The following is a 25869-nucleotide window of genomic DNA, read 5'->3' as shown; positions in this document are numbered from 1 at the left end:
TCAGGGTAGTTGGGAGGTAGGTAGGGTTGGTTTTATAATATCTCCAATTTACAGAAGAGAAAACAGAACTCAAGAGAGCTTAAAGTGACTTCTTCAAAGTCAAAGAATGAGTCCTGGGCCTCGTGTTTACTATACTTTTATCCAAGCCGCCATAAACTAGACATATAAGCAGGGAGATAAATCTAAAATTGTGAATTATTATGAAACTGTAGGCCTTTAGAGAGAAGCAGATGTTACCCAAAACAGATGTTCTGTAACAAAAGATTAAACAACTGGGGAATGCAATTAAGGAAAAAGAAATCAAGATTTTTTAAAATGTTTTTATACAGAAATATTTTACAAAGATTTTACAACATAGCAAATCATTATGTCATACTATAGAAAGGAGAAAAAGATTAAACCTCAAGGATAAAGAAAGTGCTCAGAGCAACATATTGCAGTCTCCATGAAAGTGCATGAACAGTTAAGGCAAAGTACCCCATTGGTACTGGCATGTTGCAAAATGACTTGTAAAACAGTTTTTACTTGTAAAATATATATATAAAAGGGGTTATTTTCCCTCCATTTTTCTCAAAGATGTTTGAAAGGGATACATTTATGAACAGTCTTGCTCTACAACTAGGTAAAAATAACTCCTGGGTACAAAACAGTAAAAGTAAAAATGCTCTACCAAGCATGTTAAAAGTAAATCAAATGATTTATAAAACAAAACCTTTCCAAGTTTGGGCTTGCTTTCTACATTTAACTTGCCAGGCTGGAGGCTAATTCCCTCATATTCCATGACAGAGATCATTAAGGATAGCAACGTGAGTTAAATCCAGATCTTGCCCTTCGTGTGACTTTTAACTTCTAGTTTCTATGGCCGAACCACTGGCGTGTTTGAAGTCCTCATGCATTCACTGTGTTATAAATCTACTCTACAGCTTTGCTTCTATCTTCAGCTTACACAATAGCCATTTTATGAAGTGTTACATATGCTTAATACAATATTTTGCCCTAGCTAATAAGAAAAATACAAAGGTGGTCTCTAAAGTTAAACCATAAACCCTATTAGAGAACTCTAGTTATGTATTTCATTTTTCCACGTAGAGGTAAAGTCCCTTAACATCAATAGGATCAATAAGGATAATACTGGTTATCAAATTTTAATCTTCAAACTTGGAAGAGAATTTGTTTTTATAACATAACTGAGAATAAGATTTTTTAAAAAAGTAAATTAGCTAGACTTGAACAAGAGTGTTAGGGAAAACTGACATATCTGAATTCTAGTACAGGTAATAAAAATCTGCCAAAGAATAACTTAATTCACATGACTAATCACTCTTTTATGTAAATTTTACCTACTCGTGAGAAATAGGGAAAATCAGTGTTACTATTTTAGTCTCCATATTTAAACTGAGTTTTTCTTTCTCTATTTTTTTTCCACCCTTAAATATAAGGGAAATTAACCAGCTCATTTCTGCTGGCTCAAGTTTCCTAACTAGCTTTTAGCCCTGAAGGTATAGCTGTGGTAAAACCAGAGACAGACACCGAGCCATTTATTGGAATTTTGAAGTACAAAATAGGCACATGTGCTCTACATAACCTAGTAACAGGGATAGCAACAGTTAAACTGTCTTACACATCTGATGTATTAGTTTGATTTGCATCTGTAACTTCTTTATCACCATGACCACAGACAAAAAGTTGGGAGCCCAGAGTTTTCTGGGCAAATCGGAAATACATGATGTGGCCCATTGCCACAAAGGAGACTGAAATCAATACGAGCAAGCCAAAAGCTTCAGGATTTGGAGCCAGGATGACCATGATGAAATGCAGAAGATCAAGAAGATAGTTCATGGAGTTCTGTACACCATTTATAATGCCTCTCTCAGATTCAACTACATTTTCTTGCAGCAACTGTGTCACAGTTAAATCAAAGGACCAAAGACCTATAATAAAAGATATTTTTTAGAAACTTAATTTTAACTTATAGCTGTACATTTCAGATTTATAGATTAAAAATCTGTTGACATGTGCAAAATACATACTTAACCCTATTACCTTAAAGTCACCATATGTATATTTATCATAGCCTAGCCTTAGAGAATTATTTTTCATTAATAAACACTGAGTTATTAGTAGCTTCAAGAAATTGTTTTTACAGCCACAAGACAAAAATAAATCTAATCTACAAACTTCTTAATTCTGTTTTTCTGTGATTATTCATACTATGAAAGCAAAACTCTGAAATCAGAGATATAATAAATCCTATTAAAATTACTAGTATTTTTAAAGTTTAAAATGAGTAGACCTAATATATTGTTATCGTTAAAGTGTAAAGAAACTTTAAACCATTAATACATTTACTGTTTGGGTTCTAAAGCCCCTACAATAAAGCTGTCTTGCTTAAATATTAATGTCTTTGATAAATTAATGAACTGCTTTGTACCACAGGATAAATATGGTTTCATTTCAAGAATGAATTCAGGCAGAGATAATTCATCAGTACTCTATTAATGATTACTTAAATTTTACTTTGTAAGAGGTCTTTACATTATGTTTCCTTCCAGAGCTATAAAATCCATTTGTTTGGCAAAGTATACAATAAACAAATATCAGCTAGAGAAGACCTTTCAAGGATTTTTTTTTCTAACTACTGTCTTATTTTTTTTTTTTTGATTTAAACCTCAAACGCTTTTTTTTACCTTGTCCCATTGAAATATTTGCTAAATTACAGTCCTTTTGGTAAAGTTATAGCAATATAAAGACGCTAAATTACTAAAAGTATAATTATTACTGATAATATCTTTTGAAAAATTAAGTAAACTACATTAAAAGAGTAAGATATCCATTTAGTAAAAATTTTCAAGCCGTAACCATGTTTTAAGAAGGTATACATACATACGCACACACACACACACAAATATAGATTTTTTAAACTATAAAATAAAAATTTCATAATAAGTGACTGGATTATACATAAGGATAAATAGTGGATCTTGCTTAAATTAACATTCAGGGAATATTTTAGACCACTTACTGCTGAATTATCTGAAACCACATTGCAAAAACACACTTTAGTTCATCAATATACAAAAAGAGATTTCTTACCGATTCTAGCAGCAATGACGCCTGCAAACAGCAGACTGACAGAGATTATAGGCACAGATTTAGGACTCATCTCTGGGACAATATTAGCAGGATCAGATCCGTTTGACATGTGTATATCAGTTGTAGAGATGATTTCAGATATTTTTGTAGGTGTAATTGAAAGTGGTTCTGTTTGAATGAACCTAGAACGGATATCTTCAAAAGGAGAAACAGACAAGTCCAAGGGGCTTCCAGGCATGAACACGGAGATCATACACAAGATCAAACAGGAAAGCTGTGCAAATCCTGAGATCAGACCAGTCCGAACCAGGCCACATTTTCGACGTAGCCACGTAAAAGCCACAGTTCCCATTATTCCAGTTATGGCTGATGCTCCCATCAAAATACTGAGGATGGACCCGCTCAGCCCCTGAGTGTAGGCGTACCCTGTAGTGATGCAATCAAAGCCCAGGACAGTCATATAGAGGAAAGCAAGACCCATGCCCGCCAGAAACACTGGCTGGTTGTAATAGGAGACCCATCCATCTCGGAAGGTGCGGAAGGGCTCAGCCATCTGGGAGGCACAACTTAGCTCTTGCTCATGTTCAAGTTCATGGACGTCAGGGTCTTTCTCACCCATTAGATGAGTTCCCTCCAGGGGTTTTGGCTCAGTTTCTGTTAATAAAAGACATTATTATTTGAGGGAGGGGACATGGGGGAAAAAGCCAACTATCTTAGTATTTTTTCTTCTCTCCTTTCCCTCACCCACGGAGGGTATCACCCATGGATACCCTTGGCTACTACAATATAAAATGTATTTTCTTTTACTCATCTAAGAATTCCAGCCAAGGAACAATCTCCAAGTACTTATGTTAAAGAAACAAAATACTATTGATACTTCTCCCCTCCTCGCTTCCCCTCTCTCTCAGAAATTATAATCCCACCAAAGTAAATAGCAGGAAAACAGATCAGATAATGTATAATAATTATCTGGGGAAACACAGAATCTTATTTTCTGGGACCCTTTTAAGATTACATTTGTTCAGAAGCCCAACTTCCTCTTCTCTTCTTGAAAAATGTCAGCCTCATGTCCTCACTCCCTTCCACTGTCTTAACAAATGGCATGTAACTCCCTTCTTTATAGACTCCTAGGAATTCTCTTGTTCTCTTTCTCCCACTGTTCTTCCCATTCCTATGGCTCAACTTTGCCCAGCCCTCCCTCAATGAATTGCCCCTCTGTGTCTGCTGTTCCTGTTAAGGAAAAGGGTCAGGGGTCCCATTCCAACCCCTTGAGGTTCAACCCAGAGTTGCTCCTCCGACCCTCAACAGCCTGGGTTCTGACTTACTACCACATTGATATATTTAACCTCATGCAGACCTTCAGGGGTAACTAAACCTGATATAAATTCAAAATTATTTCCGTCTTAACCAATATTTAAGGTCTGAAAATAAGAATAAAGGGATTAAACATTTTGTTGAGTTTACCTTTGTATACATTCAGCTGTTTCAACTCAGTTTCCTCTTTAGGAGCAGCTTTCACAGCTAGAGCAGGGGTTTTCTGATAAACCTTCCAGAGCAGAAAGTATTCCACACACATGGATACCAAATTCCATCCCGAAATGAATCCACAGCCAATGACTGGGGAGCCAAATGTCATAATCTGGCCTACAGCCATGGGGGCCAAGATGTTCGTTAACTGGTCAATCCTTCGTATTGTAGCATTCATATCTACAGAGGTAGGCGAAAGAGGCAGGTAAGTGTGCAAATCTATCAAAGAGAGACTGCCCACTTACATAATACAACTCAACTAAGAGTGTAGACTCCTAAGATGTAAACTTCTAAAAGCATTCTGCAAGCAAACCATTTTGTTAGAAAATCATTTGTTGTTTGGATCAAGTCATATTAAATTTGCCTCAAAAATCGTGATTCCCTTGGGATTATATAAATGAGCCTGACATCAGCTTTTAAAAAATGAATTCAATAGTAACTCTACATTCATTTATTTCAACAAGCATTTATTAAATGCCTATTATGAGCTAGGCACCATTCTGGCACCATAGCAAAAAATGAAGAATATCCTTCCCTGTCCTCATGAAGTTTACACTCCCAAGGGAAAACAAAAATAATAAATCAACAAGCATATAAATATAGAGCATGTCAGATGTTCATGAAATATTGTAGTGAAAAATAAAGCAGAAAAAAAGGGCATAGAGAGTGCTCAAGGGAAGGGGGAAATTTCAGTTTTATATATGGCAAGGTCAGGGAAGAACTCACTGAAAAAAAGAGAGCATCACAGCAGAGGCGTGAAGCAGCAGGAGGCAGAAGAGTGAGTCATGCAGATATCAGGGAAAAGACAATTCCAGACCAAGGGAAGTGCAAAAGTCCTGGAGCAGGAGGAGCTTGCCCAGAGGAACAGCGGGGAGGCCAGTAGGGCTGGAGCAGAATGAGGAAGGGAGAGGATAGGAAGAGATGCAGTCAGAGAGGAGGGAAGATTGGCCTAATCATGTAAGGTCTATTACTCAAACTTCAGTTTTTATACTGAATGACTCAGGAAGCCTTTGGAAGTTAAAGTACAGAGAGGTGGTATCACAGGACATATTTTTAAAGGTTTATTTTGGCTGCTGTGATGAGAAAACAGTGTAAAGTAAGTGTGTGTGGGGGGGAGGGGTGCAGACAAGTGCAGAGGCAGGGAGACAGGCGGGAGATGATGTGGCATGGTGCAGGACAGTAGCAATGGAACTGGAGAAATAGATACTGGAGGTACTTTAAAGTAGAATCAAGAAGGCTTGAAAACAGATTAGATATGCTATGTGACAGAAAGAGAGGAATTAAAGTTTTTACCCTGAGCAACTATTGGAAGGACAGAGTTTCCACTTACTGAGAAAGGCAAGACTTTAGAAGAATCAGGTTTTGGACAAAAGAATAAGCATCTGGTTCTAGAGATGTTGATACAAGAGGCCCCATCAAGCAGACAGTTAGTCATATAGGTCTGGGGTCTAGGGAAGAAGCATGTGCCAGATTTGGGAGTCATCGGCAGCTTGATTTTTGAAGCAATGACACTGGATGAGATCACCAGGGGAGTGAGGGTAGATGAGAAGAGACAAGGTCTGAGGACTGAGTCCTGGGCATGCCAATGTTCAGAGGTCAGGAAGATGAGGAGGAATCAGCAAAAGAGGAGAAAAAACAGGAGAGCAGGGTGTCCTAGAAGCCAAGAGGTAACAGTGTTTCAAAGAGAGGGGAGTAATCAACTGGCAAGTGATGCTGGTAAGTCAAGAAAGATGAGCACTGACAATCAGCTCTAGACAGGTCACATGGAAGGTATTGAGGACCTCATAAAGAATAGTTCTGGTGGAGCAGTAAGGGCAAATGCCTGATTGAAGTTGGTTTAAGAGATTGGTGCCAACTCCAGGGGACACCATTTCTATTATATTTTAAGTGAGTGGCACACCCTGGATTCACAATGTGAATGTTGCCCCCCTGGCATTATGGAAAGCAAGGCCCTGACCAAGGAAAGAAATTGGAAAGAGTGAGCACAGATATTTCTTTTTGTTAAGTTTTGTTCAAAAGAAGAACAAAGAAATGGGGTGACAGAGACAGGGATTTTTAAGATGAGAAAAGTTGGGCTTCCCTGGTGGCGCAGTGGTTGACAGTCTGCCTGCCGATGCAGGGGACACGAATGTGAGCCCTGGTCTGGGAGGATCCCACATGCCGCGGAGCAACTGGGCCCGCGAACCACAACTACTGAGCCTGCGCGTCTGGAGCCTGTGCTCCGCAACGTGAGGCCGCAACAGTGAGAGGCCCGCGCACCGCGATGAGGAGTGGCCCCTGCTCGCCTCAACTGGAGAAAGCCCTCGCACAGAAACGAAGACCCAACACAGCCATAAATAAATAAATAAATAAATAAATTTATTTTTTAAAAAAAGATGAGAAAAGTTATAGCATGTTTATATGCTGATGCAAATGATACAGTAGATGAGAAGGGATGGAATCTGAATCTACTGCACAAGTGGCAGAGTTGTTCTTAGGAACGCAAGCAATTCAGCAGTGTAGGTCACGTAAACGGCCTCAGGTACAGCTAGGAAGAGTGATGCAAAGGTGGGAGCACACGGAAGTTCTCTTCTCATTTTTCCATTTTCTCAGTAGAATACAAAGCAAGGTCATCAGTGAAAGTGAGGATGGGAGAGGAGGTACTGAATGTATGAGGAAAAAGGAGAAAGTGAGAAACAGTCCTTTAGGAAAGTGGGAGAAGGAAGGGACCAAAGAAAATAGTATGATCATCTGGCAGCATGAAAGGGCCAACTTGAACCCAGTGGTCATGAGCTTTAAGAGAGAGCAAAGTTGTACGTTTTTTACCAGCCATGTGCTACTGTGGAGAATTGGATTTAAGCAGGGTCTTATGAAAGGAAAGTGACAAAAGGAGAGGAGGCCAAGTGAGCTGAGGGTATACACTAGGAGGTATTCATATGGTTGGAACAACTGACCTTGGAATTTAAGCTGGGTAAGGAGGAGAGACAAGAAAGGTGATGAGCAGTAAAAAGGTAGTGGAATTAATGGCTTGTAGGTGCCAACCAGGTTGGCGCATGGCTGGGGTACCAGGAGGAGTGAGCTGGAAAGATAGGAGGTATACTTCAAGTCTTGGATGCTGGAGATTGAGATTATGAAAAGGGAGGGTTTAGTGGTGATACCAAGGTCTAGGGTATGACCATGGGAATGTAGCTGAGTCAGAGTAGAGGACAAGATGAATAAAGGAGAGGAAATCAAGAAAATAACCTACTTTCTCATTCTCTATCTCATGGAGTAGAGTGAAAATTATTGAGACAAGTCCTCATCAATTATGTGGGGCACTTTAAGGGAAAAGCAGTACGTGACTAATAAGTACATTAATAGAAAACTGCCATTATTCTTTCTCTAGTTCTTCCTGGTCCTCAACTGCCTCCCAATTAGTCCTATGTGTGCAGAATGCTTATATGATAACAGGAGAACTTTGACATATTTCACCTTTCACTTGAGAGGCAAAGGCAGTTTTCATTGATCTTACACACAGCCATTTTTTGCCATGGCCTCATTAACTTCCATCTGCCCCTACTAATAAGTTCCTAACAGGGAAGTGTAGAATTGATCCAAATAACTCAATAATCTGAATCCAAAAATCAAGTACTAATGAAAATATACTCTTGGATCTGAAGGCCCCAGAACAAGAACAAAATTTAGTTAAAATGATTTGTTAATCTTTCACTACCTCCATTTTCAAGTGCTCATGAAGCTTCCTAATGCCACCAATTTCTATCTTTTATTTAGAATTTAGAAATTTCTATCTCAGGAAGCTAATAATGTTTAGATGTAATGTAGTGTCAGAAAACAGATTTTATTTTTCTGAAGCAGAATGAATGAAATAATAATTTTGAAAAAGACCTACTCATTTTACTGTTCACAGGCTAGAGAAGAATTGGTCCTCTGAATGTGCAAACATATTCCTTTTGCAGGTTTGTATTTATTCTTACGCAAACACACAAATCTGTGCTCATTTAATTCCAATTTAACTGTTTTCAGCTACAGCTGTGGCACAGAGCATGACATTCAGTAACTACTTACTATTATAAAAGGTATATTACATCTCATAGAATAATAATAAAAAACAGATTTGCTGAGCAAATAGTAGCTAGCAGGTTTGTCTACCTCAAATATGAAATCAATTTTCAGTCAATAGAGTTCAAACAAGAAAGTTATCTGTCGTACTTGATCAAGCCAGCCAGCAGATGTTTCTTTAGAATGGTGGACAAGAAAAACCTCAGAAGCTATTAATAAAAAGTGATTAACAAAGGAAATGAAGAAGGAAATAAAACAACAGATGGAATAAAAACTCAGGCAAAGGAAATGAGTTTCAAAAAGGTTTGACAGGTTAAGGGTCATGGCTCAAAAGAATGTTTTAATAAAACACTAAATCAAGTACCTAGACAAATTAGTTAACAGATTAACAGTATTTATGTGGAAAAAGAGCATCTTTCCTGGAGCTGTCTAAATTAGATGGTAACAGCTATATTTTGACCTGATGCCACTGGAGTTATAAAACTTTTCAACCTTCCAGGGAAAATTTCTCTTGTTCTTTACCCTCGGTGATACAACTTCCAATTTTAAAAACTACTCTGAAATCAAGAAACATTGGGATGAGGAAATGGGAGCAATTAGCATCCAGCTCACAACCTTCCCTGTTTATGGGCACACCCCTCCCCCATCTCACACACACACACACACACACACACACACACACACACACACACACACACACACACCTCACAACGGACACAACCGGTTCAGCCGGCCCTGCCCCGTCTCCTGCTTGGTTTCTAAGTCTTTGCTGGCAACCTCAAAATTTTCTCTTCTACTTTTCCTTTACCCTCCTCCTTTTTTTCTGTTCTATAACTCTGCCTTCTAGCAGGAATGGTACCAAAAACCCATGGTTAGAGCCTTGCTGACCCTCAGGATGGAAGAAGTTTCTGTTTCCTGTTTTGAAGCATGGTTTTTAATTAATTTTAAAACAAACATGGAGGTCGAAACCTGAGGAAAAACAACATGGAGGTTTTCCTTCATTAGGTTACTAACCCGTTCCAGGGGCTGGATCTGAAACAGCACCGCTTCCTAAGCTAATTCACAGTGGACAAGAGTTCAACAGGCAGCTTACTTCCTTTCTTAAATTTGAGAAACTCCAGAAGGTTAGAAAATAGACTGGTTAGCCTGGATTTTTCCACTCTGCAATAATTCCTCAAATAAAGAAGGACAGCTGAGAAATGGCCAGTCATATTTTTGTTATTTTTCTGGAATATCACTTTGTAGTCAGAAAGATCCCAGAAAGTTATGTGGGATCTTTGTTTTTGTTATTTATTTACTTGGATATTTAGCACAAATTAAAGATTCAGTGTAACCTTCTCTTTACTCAGGGCTTTTTTTTTTCAATTACAGACTCTACAGACTTCACAGAGACAACATGAGTTAAGAAATTCAGGTAAGAGAAAGAAAATCATCTTAAAAGCCACTTTTTTCCCCAAATACATTTCAACAGATATATATGTGATGTTTTCAAAATATATCCTTTTTGTGCCCTTTGAATTTTAAAACATGGACATGTATTACATCCTTAAAATTGCACACTAAAAGAGAAAGTAAATAACACAAAGTAAATAACTTTAAAAAAAAAAAAAAAAAAGGACAAAGTCTTATCTTTTAATTCCATGTGACAAAAAAGAGAGATGGAATTATTTCCTATTAGTAAATGATCACAGGAAGAAAAATCAGTGAGAATCACTACTTTAGCTCCAGAGAGAATTTCCTGCAATCCAGACTCACATGTGTTAAATTCATCTTCCACACTCACCATCCTCTAAAATCACTGTGGTATTTCTATCTGGAGCAGTATTATTACTGCTACCACAAAGTGATGACTTAAGCAAATCCTTCATTTTCTTCATTTAGACCTTCCACAGATTTTGTACCCTTTCTCTCAACCTCCTTTCTACCTTTTTTTTTTTTTTAAACCACATGTCTAGTCAAACAAAGTTGCTTGCTGACCCCAGTACTCAATCTTGCCTCTGTGTCCTGATAAGCCACTGAAGTCATCAGGAATGGTTTCCTTGTCAGTCAGGATGGTTGGGAAATGTGTTTGTGATACCCATTATCTCAATGACCAGCAGAGTTGACTCAGCTGACCAGATCGGTAGATAGGAGTACCCTTCCTCCTTTACTCTGTGTAATTTCAATCCAATTTGTGTCTGGGTGCTATATTGGGGGACAGGTGGGGAATATCGAGTGAGGTAGGTTTTTCTGAGCCCAAGTAATCTTGATGTAATGGACGTGTTGCTTTGTAAGCATTCTTCAGACTTTCTTTGCTCCTCTTGTATATGTTTCCAATGGACAACTAAGATGCAAGCTTTTTAAAAACCTATGTTCTACCCTGTATTTCTTTAGTATCATAATAGCAGTTACATTACACCATACATAATATAATAAAAGTTACCAATTATGGTTTTAAAGTTGAAGGAATTCACTTCTAGAGTCTCTCCTAGAATTAAGTTGTTTCCATTTGTTTGGATAAAAACAATATCCATAGTATAACCAGTAAGTACTGGTAATAATATCCACAGTATGACTGATAAAATCACAAGTCAGATTTTCACTGTTCTAAGTATTAAGTAAACATTTAGAAACAGTTAACAGAATTTGAAAGAAAGAGCTCAAAAGAAATGTTCTTCTATTTGCCAGGTTAAAAGAGAAGGTCACTATCCTATAAATTAGCTTCATAACAGTGAGGTAAATCTTTGCACTGAGACAGATAATGTTGTAAGAAAAAGACTATGACTTCAATTTATTATTCTTAAAAAATACTCGGAGAAAAAGGCTTAAGCCTCATTTACTACCACTGATTTAAAGTGAATCCTGATAAAACCCATTTGGTAGAAAGAGAAAAGCAAATTACCTGCTAGTTTGCTTCTGTCGTCTCCTGCAACAACAACAATCCAATCCCTTTGGATTGTGATTGCAGTAGCAGTACTGGCCAGGTTTGCAATATTTGCAATAGTGATGATCAGGATATAGCATGAAGTCTAAGGAATTACAGGAAAAAATTATTAAAATGTCAGTTTTACCACACTATACCTACCTCACTGTACAATATAGTTTAAAATGGTCTTTGGTAACATAATAATAAAATTTTTATTTTAATTTCATTTCATAAAAACATAAGAAATCATTCTACTTTGTACACATGAAACAATAAACACCAGTGGTCAAGTTAAAGGGCATAATGTCTTTCTAATCTGTATCATCTGTGGTACGCATAATACAAAAAATTTTAATAGTCATATGCACATTTATGTGACATAGTTATCATAAAGTGTTAACATAGGGGTGGTTTTTAATTTCCCCCACAAATATGTCCTTTGGAAAAAACAGTGAAGGGGAAGTGAGAAGACCTGAATTTAAATAAGAGTTCTGACACTTTCCAGTTGCATGACAATGGGCAATCAGCTAACATCACTTTGTCTTACTTTTTTCATCAACAAAATGAAGGCAATAGACTAGAAGATTTCTTGTCCTACCTGGCTTTGAACCTCTACAATATCAATCCAAACATACCTAAGAAGATTTAATAGGAACATCAAATTCACTGCTTTCCACTACACCCATCTCTCTCCTCTTTTCCATCAAGCTATCATGAAATCAGAGTGTGGGAAGTTATCTAGTCCATGTCCTCAAACAGAAGTATCACTTATTATTAGAAGAACACAATCATGACTGATTTATATATATGTATATATGGATACCATTTCTTAAATGGTGTGAAAAATTACAGGTTAATAATAAGGAGCTTAAAACTAGCAACTGAATTATGTAATACTCTTAGAACTGCCATTAGAAAACAAACAGGAAGGGGTTTCCCTGGTGGCTCAGTGGCTAAGAAGTTGCCTGCCAATGCAGGGGACATGGGTTCGAGCTCTGATCCGGGAAGATCCCACATGCCGCGAAGCAACTAAGCCCATGTGCCACAACTACTGAGCCTGCGCTCTAGAGCCCATGAGCCACAACTACTGAGCCCATGTGCCACAACTACTGAGCCTGTGCTCTAGAGCCTGTGCTCTGCAACAAGAGAAGCAACCACAATGAGAAGCCCATGCACCACAACAAAGAGTAGTCCCCACTCTCCACAACTAGAGAAAGCCCGCACACAGCAACAAAGACCCAATGCAGCCAAAAATACATAATAAAATAAAACAAAACAAACAAGAAAACAACCAATAGAACAAAATTTAAATTCAAACAATACTTAATGAACGCCTGTTAAGGGCCAAAAAACAAAACAAGACAAAAATGATAGGGGATATTAAAGTAGACACAGAGATCAAAATTAACAGGCCCTAATTCTTAGAAAGGTATAACCTTCCAAGACTGAACTAGGAAGAAATAGAAAATATGAACAGACCAATCACAAGTAATGAAATTGAAACTGTGACTAAAAATCTTCCAACAAACAAAATCCAGGACCAGATGGCTTCACAGGTGAATTCTATCAAACATTTAGAGAAGAGCTAACACCTATCCTTCTCAAACTCTTCCAAAAATTTGCAGAGGAAGGAACACTCCCAAACTCATTCTCTGAAGCCACTATCACCCTGATACCAAAACCAGACAAAGATACTACAAAAAAAGAAAATTACAGACCAATATCACTGATGAATATAGACTCAAAACTCCTCAACAAAATACTAACAAACAGAATCCAACAACACATTAAAAGGATCGTACACCATGATCAAGTGGGATTTATCCCAGGGATGCAAGGATTCTTCAATATATGCAAATCAATCAATGTGATACACCATATTCACAAATTGAAGAAAAAAACCCATATGATCATCTCAATAGATGCAGCAAAAGCTTTTGACAACATTCAACATCCATTTATGATAAAAACTCTCCAGAAAGTGGGCATAGAGGGAACCTACCTCAACATAGTAAAGGCCATATACGACAAACCCACAGCAAACATCATTCTCAATGCTGGAAAACTGAAAGCATTTCCTCTAAGAACAGGAACAAGACAAGGATGTCCACCCTCACCACTATTATTCAACATAGTTTTGAAAGTCCCAGCCATGGCAATCAGAGAAGAAAAAGAAATAAAAGGAATACAAATTGGAAAAGAAGTAAAACTGTCACTGTTTGCAGATGACATGATACTGTACATAGAGAATCCTAAAGATGCTACCAGAAAACTACTAGAGCTAATCAATGAATTTGGTAAAGTAGCAGGATACAAAATTAATGCACAGAAATCTCTTGCATTCCTATACACTAATGATGAAAAACCTGAAAGAGAAATTAAGGAAACACTCCCATTTACCATTGCAACAAAACGCATAAAATACCTAGGAATAAACCTACCTAGGGAGACAAAAGACCTGTATGCAGAAAACTATAAGACACTGATGAAAGAAATTCAAGATGATACTAACAGATGGAGAGATATTCCATGTTCTTGGATTGGAAGAATCAATACTGTGAAAATGACTATACTACCCAAAGCAATCTACAGATTCAATGCAATCCCTATCAAATTACCAATGGCATTTTTTACAGAACTAGAACAAAAAAATCTTAAAATTTGTATGGAGACACAAAAGACCCCAAATAGCCAAAGCGGTCTTGAGGGAAAAAAACGGAGCTGGAGGAATCAGATTCCCTGACTTCAGACTATACTACAAAGCTACAGTAATCAAAACAATATGGTACTGGCACAAAAACAGAAACACAGATCAATGGAACAGGATAGAAAGCCCAGAGATAAACCCATGCACCTATGGTCAACTAATCCATGACAAAGGAGGCAAGGACATACAATGGAGAAAAGACAGTCTCTTCAATAAGTGGTGCTGGGAAAACTGGACAGCTACATGTAAAAGAATGAAATTAGAACACTCCCTAACACCATACACAAAAATAAACTCAAAATGGATTACAGACCTGTATGTAAGACCAGACACTATAAAACTCTTAGAGGAAAACTTAGGAAGAACACTCTATGACATAAATCACAGCAAGATCTTTTTTGATCCACCTCCCAGAGTAATGGAAATAAAAACAAAAATAAACAAATGGGACCTAATGAAACTTACAAGCTTTTGCAAAGCAAAGGAAACTACAAACAAGACAAAAAGACAACCCTCAGAATGGGAGAAAATATTTGCAAACGAATCAACGGACAAAGGATTAATCTCTAAAATATATAAACAGCTCAGGCAGCTCAATATTAAAAAAAAAACAACCCAATCCAAAAATGGGCCGAAGACCTAAATAGACATTTCTCCAAAGAAGACATACAGATGGCCAAGAAGCACATGAAAAGCTGTTCAACATCACTAATTATTAGAGAAATGCAAATCAAAACTACAGCGAGGTATCACCTCACACCAGTTAGAATGGGCATCATCAGAAAATCTACAAACAAATGTTGGAGAGGGTGTGGAGAAAAGGGAACCCTCTTGCACTGTTGGTGGGAATGTAAATTGATACAGCCACTATGCAGAACAGTATGGAGGTTCCTTAAAAAACTAAAAATAGAATTGCCATATGACCCAGCAATCCCACTACTGGGCATATACCCAGAGAAAACCATAATTCAAAAAACACATGCACCCCAATGTGCACTGCAGCACTATTTACAATAGCCAGGTCATGGAAGCAACCTAAATGCCCATCGACAAACGAATGGATAAAGAAGTTGTGGTACATATATACAATGGAATATTACTCAGCCATAAAAAGGAACGAAATTGGGTCATTTGTAGAGACATGGATGAATCTAGAGACTGTCATACAGACTGAAGTAAGTCAGAAAGAGAAAAACAAATATCGTATATTAACACAGATATGTGGAACCTAGAAAATGGTACAGATGAACTGGTTTGCAGGGCGGAAATTGAGACACAGATGTAGAGAACAAACGTGGACACCAAGGGGGGAAAGCAGTGGCGGCGGGTGGGTGGTGGTGGTGTGATGAATTGGGAGATTGGGATTGACATGTATACAATAATATGTATAAAATGGATAACTAATAAGAACCTGCTATTAGAAAAAAAAAAAACACACCAAGCAAAAGTCTAAACATCTTATAAATGTCTACTAGTCGCATTAAGTCAATTACGTAATCTGTTCCCTGTGTTACCAAATTCTGTATATCAGTTTTAAATCAAACGCAGCACATTGTCTTTACACTGCATTCCATGCTCTATACTTACACATGAACATGTTTCTGAGAAATTGCATTTAAAAAATGAAAAATGTAATACTATTTTCATAATTTCTTATATGATAAAAACAAACATATACTCTCATAGAAAAACTTGGTCTATAACACAATATTATTTTCATAATGTATATAAAGTCCAAGTTCAGTCTGACAATAGAAACTCTCCTTACTACACTTTTCAAACCTTCTCTGTGTGTTGCATACATCCATCACTCAGAGAAACTGTGCTTCCCCTATTTTCATGCCTTTATGAATGCCAGTCCATCATTCCAAAAATAAATTTTAAAAACTAAGAGGGATTGATGGGAAGATGGATGTGCCAATGGATAAATATATGATAAAGCAAGTGTAATAAAATGGCAGAAGTAGAAACTAAGTGGTAGGTATATGGGTGTTCAGTGGAGAATTCTTCCAACTTTGCTGAATGTTTGAAATATTTCATAATGAAATCTTGGGAGAATAACATCCCATTTTCAAGGCCCACCTAAATGGCCAACCCAGAACTCCATTTTTCTCGAAGGCACTTAACCATGCTACCATGTATCATAGTTACTATGTGTCACATCTAATCTCGCTACAGGATCCACACTTGAATCATTTTTCTATCATTCAAATGCATCTAATACAACTTATACACAATAATCATTCAACAAAGGGGAAGGAAATACTTTGACTATAGACTGAAAATAATCACTGTTCTTTAGTAATACTACTAATAAAATTATTCTCAAGTATTACAAAAAAAAAAAAAAGAAGAAGTATCCTACTGGTTTTGACATGCTATGTTTAAATTTAAAAAATTATCTTTCCATTCTGAACATGTTCTGATTTCCATGCTGGTTTTTTCTCTGACTTCCATGTATTTCTGGTATCTTTAAATTTGTAAATATACAGTTATTAAAAAAAAAAAATTAACAGGCCCTATTTGTGAAAAGACACTCCCTCAAAGAGTTTTCATCTTCTACCACTAACAGACATTCAATTTTCTACCATCAAGAATCTTATTGAGAACTTACAAGAACCCATCCATGGTACATGGTCAGAAGCTCTTTTTTATGTAAGAAAACCATCATCAGGATGATTCCACACAGGATGACTGAAACATTCTGGATCAGCAGTGAAGTCTGGGCCACTATACAGAGAGAGAAACAAAGTGTTCATACACCGAAACATCTCAAAGGAGATGTTTTTATCCATACATCACTGTTCTACTGTATATGCATATGCAAATTACTACAAGAAATAAGAATATTCCTGAAGTAAATCCTGCCTCAACTATTTCCAGTAGGGCCCAGCATATCACATCAGACCAGTAAAACTTGCAGACAGAATAAAGAACTACCCCTCATTTTTCCTGTTAGTTGAAGCCATTCATAATGACCACATTTTCATTTAGTTTATACTCTTTAGTTTACTGTCATAAACAGAACTATATTAACTACATAAACAAGATCCACCTCTCAGGCCTTTGCAGCTTAGGCAAAAATAAGAACATGTAGGAGGTTATGGAGGAGGTTAAGTAAGAGGTCATGGAATCCATAACCTCCTAGATGGCAGGCTGAACTTGGTAAGAGCGTATGGATAAATAGGAAGGACATATAAAAAACTGCCAAGAATAAAGCAGCAGTGTGTTCCTTTTACTAAAGCTATTTGCATTGTTATGAAATTCTAAACTACACCTTTTCTTACAGAAAATGCCAACTTTCTGAGACTGAGGCACCCATGTAGATAAAGGGCTGGCATAAGGGCAGGTTAGGATACCACGTAAGGACACCTTGTAGTCTTTTCTCTACCACTCAAGAGGGAAGACGATCTAGGGCAGAATACTTAATATCTCTTATGTCTGTGTCTATAAGGTGAGGATATAATACATACCTGCCTTCCTTACTTTACGGGGTCATTTTGATGCTCAAATAAAATACTTATGAAAGCACTTTGAAAAATACAGAGGGTTGTATATGTAAGGTATAATTACAGCTCTTGCCTTTAAGGACAGTAAAGCTCATTCTGGCTTGGAAGATTATATCAAAGCCTTGAGACAAAACAAACTGCTTTCTGAAATTAATTTGAAATAAAATCCCAACATATAATTCGTTCATTCATTGCACAAGGCTATTAAATATCAACCGAATGAGGTTCTTGGCTTTCAGGACCGCACAGACCAGAGGAAAGGTAGACATGTGAAAGGATAATTATAAGAGCATAAGTGCAATAGCAGAGGTATTAACAAAGCTTCATGGGAGTGCAGGAAAAAAAAGTGTCTCTGGTTAACTCAGCCTAGAGACATCAAAGAAGATTTTCATGGAGGTTGTCACATGAGTTGATTACCTAGGATAAGTGCAAGATTGCTATCCCACCACACTCTTCTTCATCCAACTCAACATTCTATCCTAAACTACAATTTCAGTGCTCAACAGTCATAAGGTTAAAGGTCTCTATGTATAACATTCCCACGTTCCTATGTATAATGATGTAAGTAAGTAGGAATTTTTTTTCCAGGATACAAAACCCTTTTCATATGTGTTTTGGTCTATCGATTCTCAAAATAGAAAAATGTCCATCTTGGCCATTTTACTAATAGCATCAAGTCCTAGAATTTGATAATCCAGTTGCTCTCTATCCGGGGGCAGTTATCCTGCACTGAAAGACACAGATACCTCAATCTTTCCCTCGTGTCTAGGATAGACGTGGCCAGGTCTTAGCATTATCAACTGAGGAACTCAGGAAAATTTTGCCCTGAATTATTATCCAAATTGCCCTTATATTCTGAATAATTAAACTGTTCATTCACTTTCTCTCTTTCCTATACAATACTTAATGATTTCAGTATTAATGCTCTAGAATAAATGTCAATATATTATCATTTCTTCTTTTTTCTTCAAAAATGTATAATTCAGCTCTCTGTGATCCAGACTCAGGTATTCTTTTCTGAATCCATTGTTTTCACTTCCCCTACACACCTGCCTATATAAAACACAGTAACCCAAAGGATAGATGTTAAAGCTGTCCCAGGAACGTCACATTAAATGAACTCCAGTGCAAGTCATGGTTAAAGGATGCCAGAGTTAAGTAAACTCTTAATGTTTAACATGGTTCGCAGAAAAGTGCCATGGTGTTAATCATTAACATTTGTAATTTATGAACAGCCAAAAAAGATACCCCACAAAAATCTATAAACTCAGTATCCTGGCATCCCAACTTTGGGCAGGAGCCCCAGGACCCTCCATGCAGAGGTGCTGCCACTGAGCACTCCATCACTCAGGTGGCAGCTGCAGACGCAAAGTGGGTTAGTCACAGAGGTTTCTCTCTAGCTCAGGCACTCGTCTCACAAACACAAAGGCTTTTATAACACCACTCACCTTTAAGTCTGGCATTCTTATCCACCCAATCACCAATGATGGCTCCTAGGACCAGAACAGACCCTGCCACCACCAGCCCGTAGACTGCAGTCAAGAGAAGGCTGTTTCCATAGAGCTCTACCAGAAACACAGACACTGCAAAGTGCCACATCCGATCCCCCTAGAATAAGAGAAAATAAAAGGTTCTGATAAAATGTTGTAGGTTGCTAGTCAATTATACTCAAGAAGTTGCTTCCTTAACAAAAGGGCACTTTCCGGCTACATTATGAGATTCTCAAAGTCAACAATTCCTCTATGGGTTGAATGTAGTCAGGTGTTAAAACTGTTTGTCCTGGCACAATGGAAAATATTCTTGCCCAGATACTAAGTAAACCCGAAAAAAGCATGATGTTAATGAAACAAACATTATCATTCTAGAAAAAAATACAGTTTCCAAGCCCAAGGAGGTTTTTTTGAGATAAAACCTGCTCCTTTTTGTATCAGGTTTCTAGCCGGGCCTGGGATTTACCTATCCTGATTTGAAAGGCATAAAGGAGTTTGCTACTGAACCAGAAAGAAACAAGTATAGTTTACAAATGTCAGTTATGCCTTGAATGTCAAGAAAGAGCCAGTTTCCCAACTTGTAAAATGGTAAGAATGGACTATATGACCTCTCAAGTTTCTTTTACCCCTAACATTCTAAAATCTATGTTCTATTTTCACAAATAAATTTCAAAGTCATAAAACAGCAGAACAATCAGAAAGAGGAAGTTAATATGTGCATATTCTGGTACCATATGAATGAAGATGTCAGAAATAAATACATAAGTAGTTATTTAGTTATTTTCGACACAGTAGTTATTTTTGACACAGACGAGTTTTAAAAGGGGAAAAAAAATATTTCTTCACTCCAGAGTATACAGGGAATTTTGGAATTCATTGCTGTAAAATGTGGAATAACAGAAGCTTTTAAATGAGTCAGGCAAATTAATGTGTAAGAAATCTATAATGGACCTAGTTATGAGCTTTTAGGTTCCACCCCTGACTTGTAAGGTTAACCTAAAACAGGACAACAATGTTCTATCATAACCTATCTCTGTAAGAAATCACTACAGGAAACTAAATTCCCAGGCTAGGCTCCTTATAGACTGGAAGTAGTACTACACTCCTAGTTCTTTCCAATGTCTCTTAACATCCTCCTGAAAAATTTAATGTATAAGGAGCAAAGTATTATCCTAGTATGGCAAATGCTTTTAAACATTTAATAAAGGCAAGACAACAATCTTATGCATCCAAAGTTAAATTGATGCACATATTCTGTAGCAATCATTTATAATAAACTTCATGTAGACCAGTATTTCTCAAGTGCGGGTGATTTTACCCTCTAGGGATCACTAAGCAATGTCTGGAGCTATTTTGGGTTGTCACATCTGCAAGGGTGGATTTACTACTGGCATCTACAGTCCCCCACAACAAAGAATTACCCAACCCAAGATGTCAATAGCGCCAAGGTACAGAAACTTTGGTGTAGAGGATTATGAACATTGTTTAGAACCACAATTTAAAATTAACATAAGATTAGGGCCTTGAGGGATAGGGTGAACATGGTCAAGTAAACGTTAAAACAGACACTGGAAGCCAGTGGAAATACCATGCTTGAAAGACTGATTCTCACTCGATGGTCTGGAATGTGAGCTCTAGAACCTTCTGCACTCTCAACCCTCAGCACAGTGCAGAGCCCAGAGTAGAAACACAACAAATAACTGTGGAATCAACAAAGGAGTGGATATGCAGTGGATCCCGGCTGTAAATGAATATAGAGTAAGACTTATTTATGAACTATATTGTTCTGGTACATTAGATTTGTTCCATGAATGTTCAAGAAGTTTGACGCTTAATCAGTACCATAATTCATATTTCTGGGACAGCTTTTTAAAGTTTGCTCTGAAAACAGAAATCTTTTCCATTTAAGTTAGAATTACATTTCAAATACCATTGTACTAAATGACTAAAAATATATATTCACATACAATTTGCTTGAAACCAATAAAAAGACAAGTTTATACATTAAGATAAAAATGTCAATAAGAATAACAAATTAAGCTATTTTCTTAATCTTTAACATGAGAAACAAATTTAGATTTGATTAGAATAAAATGGCATGAGGCGAGGGGAGGTACTTTATCCTAATCTCTATTCCTCTGAAAAGACAAAAACATATAAATGCCTCAAATGATAGGTTGCCTCCATGAGTGAATTTCCTCTTTCTTAACATAAAGAATAAGAAATATTATTCCACTACTATTGCTTCTTCCTTTTTTAAAAAAATTTATTTTTATTGAAGTATAGTTGATTTACAATGTTGTGTTAGTTTCTGGTGTACAGCAAAGTGATTCAGTTATGTGCTCTTTTCCATATTCTTTTCCATTATGGTTTATCACAGGATATTGAATATAGTTCCCTGTGCTATATAGTAGGTGCTTCTTTCTTTCTTTGTTGTTTTATTTTTTCGCTTTAAAGCAGGACTTGAAACAAGTGCTATGAAATGAAAGTTTTCCCTCTTGCTTGTTCCTGTATGGCACGCCTCCTCCTTGATGGACAGGAATAAAACTGCTCCACTTGGGACTTCCCTGGTGGCTCAGTGGTTAAGAATCCACCTGCCAATGCAGGGGACAGAGGTTTGAGCCCTGGTCTGGGAAGATCCCACATGCCACAGAGCAACTAAGCCCGTGCTCCCGCAAGCCACTACTACTGAGCCCACACGCCACAACTACTGAAGCCCGCGCACCTAGAGCCTGTGTTCTGCAACAAGAGAAGCCACTGCAATGAGAAGCCTGAGCATCGCAACAATGAGTAGCACCCCCTCGCCGCAACTAGAGAAAGCCCACGCGCAGCAACAAAGACCCAATGCAGCCAAAAATAAAATTAATTAATTAATTAAAAAACAAACAAATAAGCAAACAAACAAAAACTGCTCCACTTGCCCCAATTTCCAAAGGGTTTAGGCTTTAAGAAGAAACAGACTCTACACTCACAAAGCCCAAGAATCAGGTAAACTCTCTGTAAAGGTTGACCAAGTGCAATCTCAGGCCCACCCACCCATTCCTTCCTAACATCCATTTCCTGTCCTCCCACAAGCTCTCATCATACTTTGAAGATTTGTTTACATGTTCATCTATCTCCAGTGCACTGAGAGCCAAAGGCCAAATGAATGTCTGTGAATGAATGATCACAGTCATTAATGCACTGAATACTTTTTGAGAGGCTACTATGTACCCAACAATACTGCAGGCACTAGAAATTCAGCACTGCGCCAAAATCAAGATTCATGCTTTCATGCTGCTTGCATCCCAGTGAACAGAGACCAAAACCAAATCTAGAATAGGTCAGGTGGTATAAATGCTATGAGGAAAAATGCAGTAGGGTGGGGCAGGAAGGTGGCATTTTGCATGAAGTAGTTAAAGACCTATGAGCAGAAACCCAAGGAAGTAAGATCTGGCACCAGGCAGACATATGGCATATAAATGGAGACAGTCCATAGCCTAATGCATAAGATTTTAGCACTGGCCGCCCTTTTTCACTGCCTTACACTGTTAGTTACCTTTTTGTAATTAGATATATTTTTTTAAAGCCCAACCTGAATTATAAGCTCCCTGATGACAGGATCCACTTCTTACCATACTTTGTATTCCAGTGGTATAGAGTAAAATATATTGATCCACTGGCAGAAAGAAATGAAGTCAGAAATAAAAAGCATTCAACCTCACACAGACCTAATGCAATATAACCTTCTACCCTAACACCTCTATACTCAGTGTATAGGAAACCATGACTCGGCAGAGTCAGTAGGGTAATGCATAGATAGGCATGTATACGTATGTATATACATATATAATAAATAAGCAGACATCTTTTGTTGTAATAAAATCAGGCAAAGTGTCAAACAGGAGACAAAACTCAAAAGATAGAATTAGAGAGCATTCCTCTTTTGCACTCCTCTGCAATAAGTGAAAATCCACTAAAACTTACATGACTACAATTGCTGTGTTTTGTTTTGTTTTGTTTTAATCCAAGTTTCCCACAAGAACTCCTTTTGCTCAATTTACTGTAAGACTGGAGTAAGCATCTGTCACTTTTCTTGTGTTTTTCACTCATGACAAAAAAGATCCTCCTGGAACAATCACAGTTCCACTCCTTTGGCAAATCTGACCTGCCAACCTAATAACGAAAGGTCGCATAAACCTTAAACTTAATCAGTGTTTGGAAGTTAGGCACCTTCTTCCCCTAAGAGATAGGTCCAGACCACAAGGTGAGAATTTCAGGTACTATCTCCATCACTTATTGGGTTTTTTTAAATACTTAATACTTACTGAATTAAATTGGAAGAACAATTTAATTGTATTTAAATTAATTAAGGGTAGTTCCACTCAATTTCTACTTAGAATCATCAGTTATTGGAAATGAAACTCATGCCCACTCCACCTTGTTTACATGTATTTGCAGAGTCATCCCTGTCTAAGCCTCTGGGGAGAAAGAAGCTGGCCTTTCTAAAAAAGCCATCTTTGAACTGCTATTTCTTAAAGAGCTGATAACTTAGCTTAATAATTTCCCAAGGGCATGGGTACAGATTTCCTCATACAATAGTTTGCATTCATGTCTTAAGAACGATCCAAAAGAAGTTTCCAGTTTAAAAAGAAAGTAACATTCACAAAATTTACTCTCAAAATTCTTTCCCCTTACTTATGGTTCTTTTAAATTAAATATCATACACGAGGCAGGAATAGAATTTACGCAGGTTTATTGCTTTTAAACAATAAGACCAATTGTTTAATTTAAAAGATTCTAATCATCATTAAATTAAATACACATCTAGCATCCTTTGGGGATTATTCTTTTGGGTTGAGGAGTGTTGATGGAGGAATCCAGGCCCACAGAAACACTGGGACTCTTCCAAGACCATGGAAGAAGTCAGAGGGAGAATTATGAGTCAGTTGCTGCTTTTCATTGGATGATGGTTTTTAAGCTAGACTGAGATGCCCCACACATGTCTAGCTACAGATAACATTTTAAAAGACCAGAATTTTCATCACTCAGATTTTTGTTCTTGGGGTCAGTTATATTTAAATTAACCTTAGAATGCTATTTTTAGCCTAACTCAGTCACTCCACTATTCTACTGTATTTTCATAGCGCAGTAGGCTGGAACTTATAATTTTAACAAAAGAAGAAAACAGAGAAATATCTTAAAATGTGAAAAAATAGAAGGTCCATGAGACATCCATCCATTCTTAGGAGCAGATATTACCATTTATTAACCCTTGTAATGCAAAATACAATTTACAAACAATGCAAATAGTCCTGTCCTTGTTAATTCTGTTTTTTGATAGCTGCCAGTCTACATAAAGTATGATAGCTCAATAATTAACAGCATTTACTAACACCTATGGGAAAATATCTTTGGTGAAAATAACTTTTTCGTTAGAGCATGTGTGTTTGGTTGATTTATTTCTTCAGCTGCATGACAAAACTGCAGGATGGCTTAATACAACTGGCCCAAATGAGAGAAACAAGAAATTGTGCAACTATGTTGTAAGAATTACTGTAGATTTTCACTTACCCATGTAGATAGAGAATGACCAAGGTAGAGAAGGAATTTTGCAGAGATCAGGTAGTTTGCTAAGGATCCTGCAAAGACACACAGTAGGTAGATAAAAAGCGTATTTAGTCACTTGAGTGAGCTGAGATTGGAATGCTTACTCATTTGTCCTTATTAAACATAATTATTAAAAACTACTTTGTGGGGCAAACCATGTACATTTCATCAAGTCACCTAGAAATGGATGGGTCGATGAAAAATTCAGCATGACCTCTTGGTCAATAACTGTGTAACTTCACATACAGTCAAGAAAGCGCTTGATTCCACATTCTTTAACTCCATTTTATTGTTGACAAGATAATCCAAACTACCCAGTCTACTTGTCCATCCTTGCCTGTGTGCACGCCCCTTTTCCCATACCTTGAAATGCCTTTCTTCCTTAACCCCCACCAAAATATGAGTCGAACGAGCTACTAATCACACTGGTTAACAGCTGAGCCACATTCCTCCAAAACCTGCGTGGAGGTGCCGGTCTCCACTGCGCAACCTGCTTCTACCCCATGCGTTCGGTCCACTCACCACAGCATCCTCCCCGGCGGTTTTGCCCTCTTGCCCTGGTCATGACACCAGGCGCCCCCCGCTTGCTCTTCTGCTGCTACGGCTGCCGCTCCTGCTGAGGTGCTTGTTAAGAGGAGGGCAGGGAACTGAAGAGAGCACCGCTGAAAACACAACAGCTCCGTGCAAAAAGCCCCCGACGACGACTATAGCAAAAAAAACACAAAAAAACAAAAGGAAAACGGCCCGGGGGTCTTCTTTTGGTCTTCTTTCCAAACTTAGCTAACACTGTAGCTGAAGTTGGAAAGGCAAAGCCTTATGGAAGCGGGTGGGAGGCTCAACAGGCCGGCCGAGCCGCGTCGGTGTCCTGTGGGTGCCGCCGCCGCCGCCGCCGCCGCCTCGGGCCCGGCTCAGGCCGGCCCTTATACGAGGCCTGGGGCGGAGCTCCGGCCGCCGCCGCTCGGGCCGCCCCTCCCTCTTTGGGCCATCTGGGCGTCCCCGCAGCGCGAGGTC

The 25869-nt window shown here is 37.9% G+C and overlaps 1 protein-coding gene across 1 annotated transcript; it reads right to left on the bottom strand.

Moving 5' to 3' along the window:
• Nucleotides 1–678: 678 nt before the first annotated feature.
• SLC40A1 (solute carrier family 40 member 1) lies at nucleotides 679–25725 on the bottom strand. The gene is made up of 8 exons (XM_082397367.1): nucleotides 25381–25725; nucleotides 24823–24890; nucleotides 19228–19387; nucleotides 16885–17000; nucleotides 11540–11666; nucleotides 4558–4800; nucleotides 3094–3747; nucleotides 679–1931 (listed from the first exon to the last, which is right to left on the bottom strand). The coding sequence occupies exons 1-8, from the start codon at nucleotides 25421–25423 to the stop codon at nucleotides 1618–1620; spliced, it is 1725 nt and encodes a 574-aa protein (XP_082253493.1). The 5' UTR covers nucleotides 25424–25725; the 3' UTR covers nucleotides 679–1617.
• Nucleotides 25726–25869: the final 144 nt, after the last annotated feature.

Source organism: Balaenoptera borealis, assembly GCF_965194805.1.
Source record: "Balaenoptera borealis genome assembly, chromosome: 6".
In the NCBI taxonomy this organism is placed as follows: Eukaryota; Metazoa; Chordata; class Mammalia; order Artiodactyla; family Balaenopteridae; genus Balaenoptera; species Balaenoptera borealis.
Note: the sequence above shows the minus strand (reverse complement) of the source record. Positions and strands in the feature narration are given on the sequence as shown.

Bases quoted from the DNA above. Each gene is read 5' to 3' on its own strand.
- SLC40A1 (XM_082397367.1), bottom strand. From the start codon at position 25,423: ATGACCAGGGCAAGAGGGCAAAACCGCCGGGGAGGATGCTGTG. The intron at 19,388-24,822 runs GTAAGTGAAAAT...CTCTTATTCTAG, and splicing joins GTCATTCTCTATCTACATGG to GGGGATCGGATGTGGCACTT. The intron at 4,801-11,539 runs GTAATTTGCTTT...CTACCTCTGTAG, and splicing joins CGACAGAAGCAAACTAGCAG to ATATGAATGCTACAATACGA.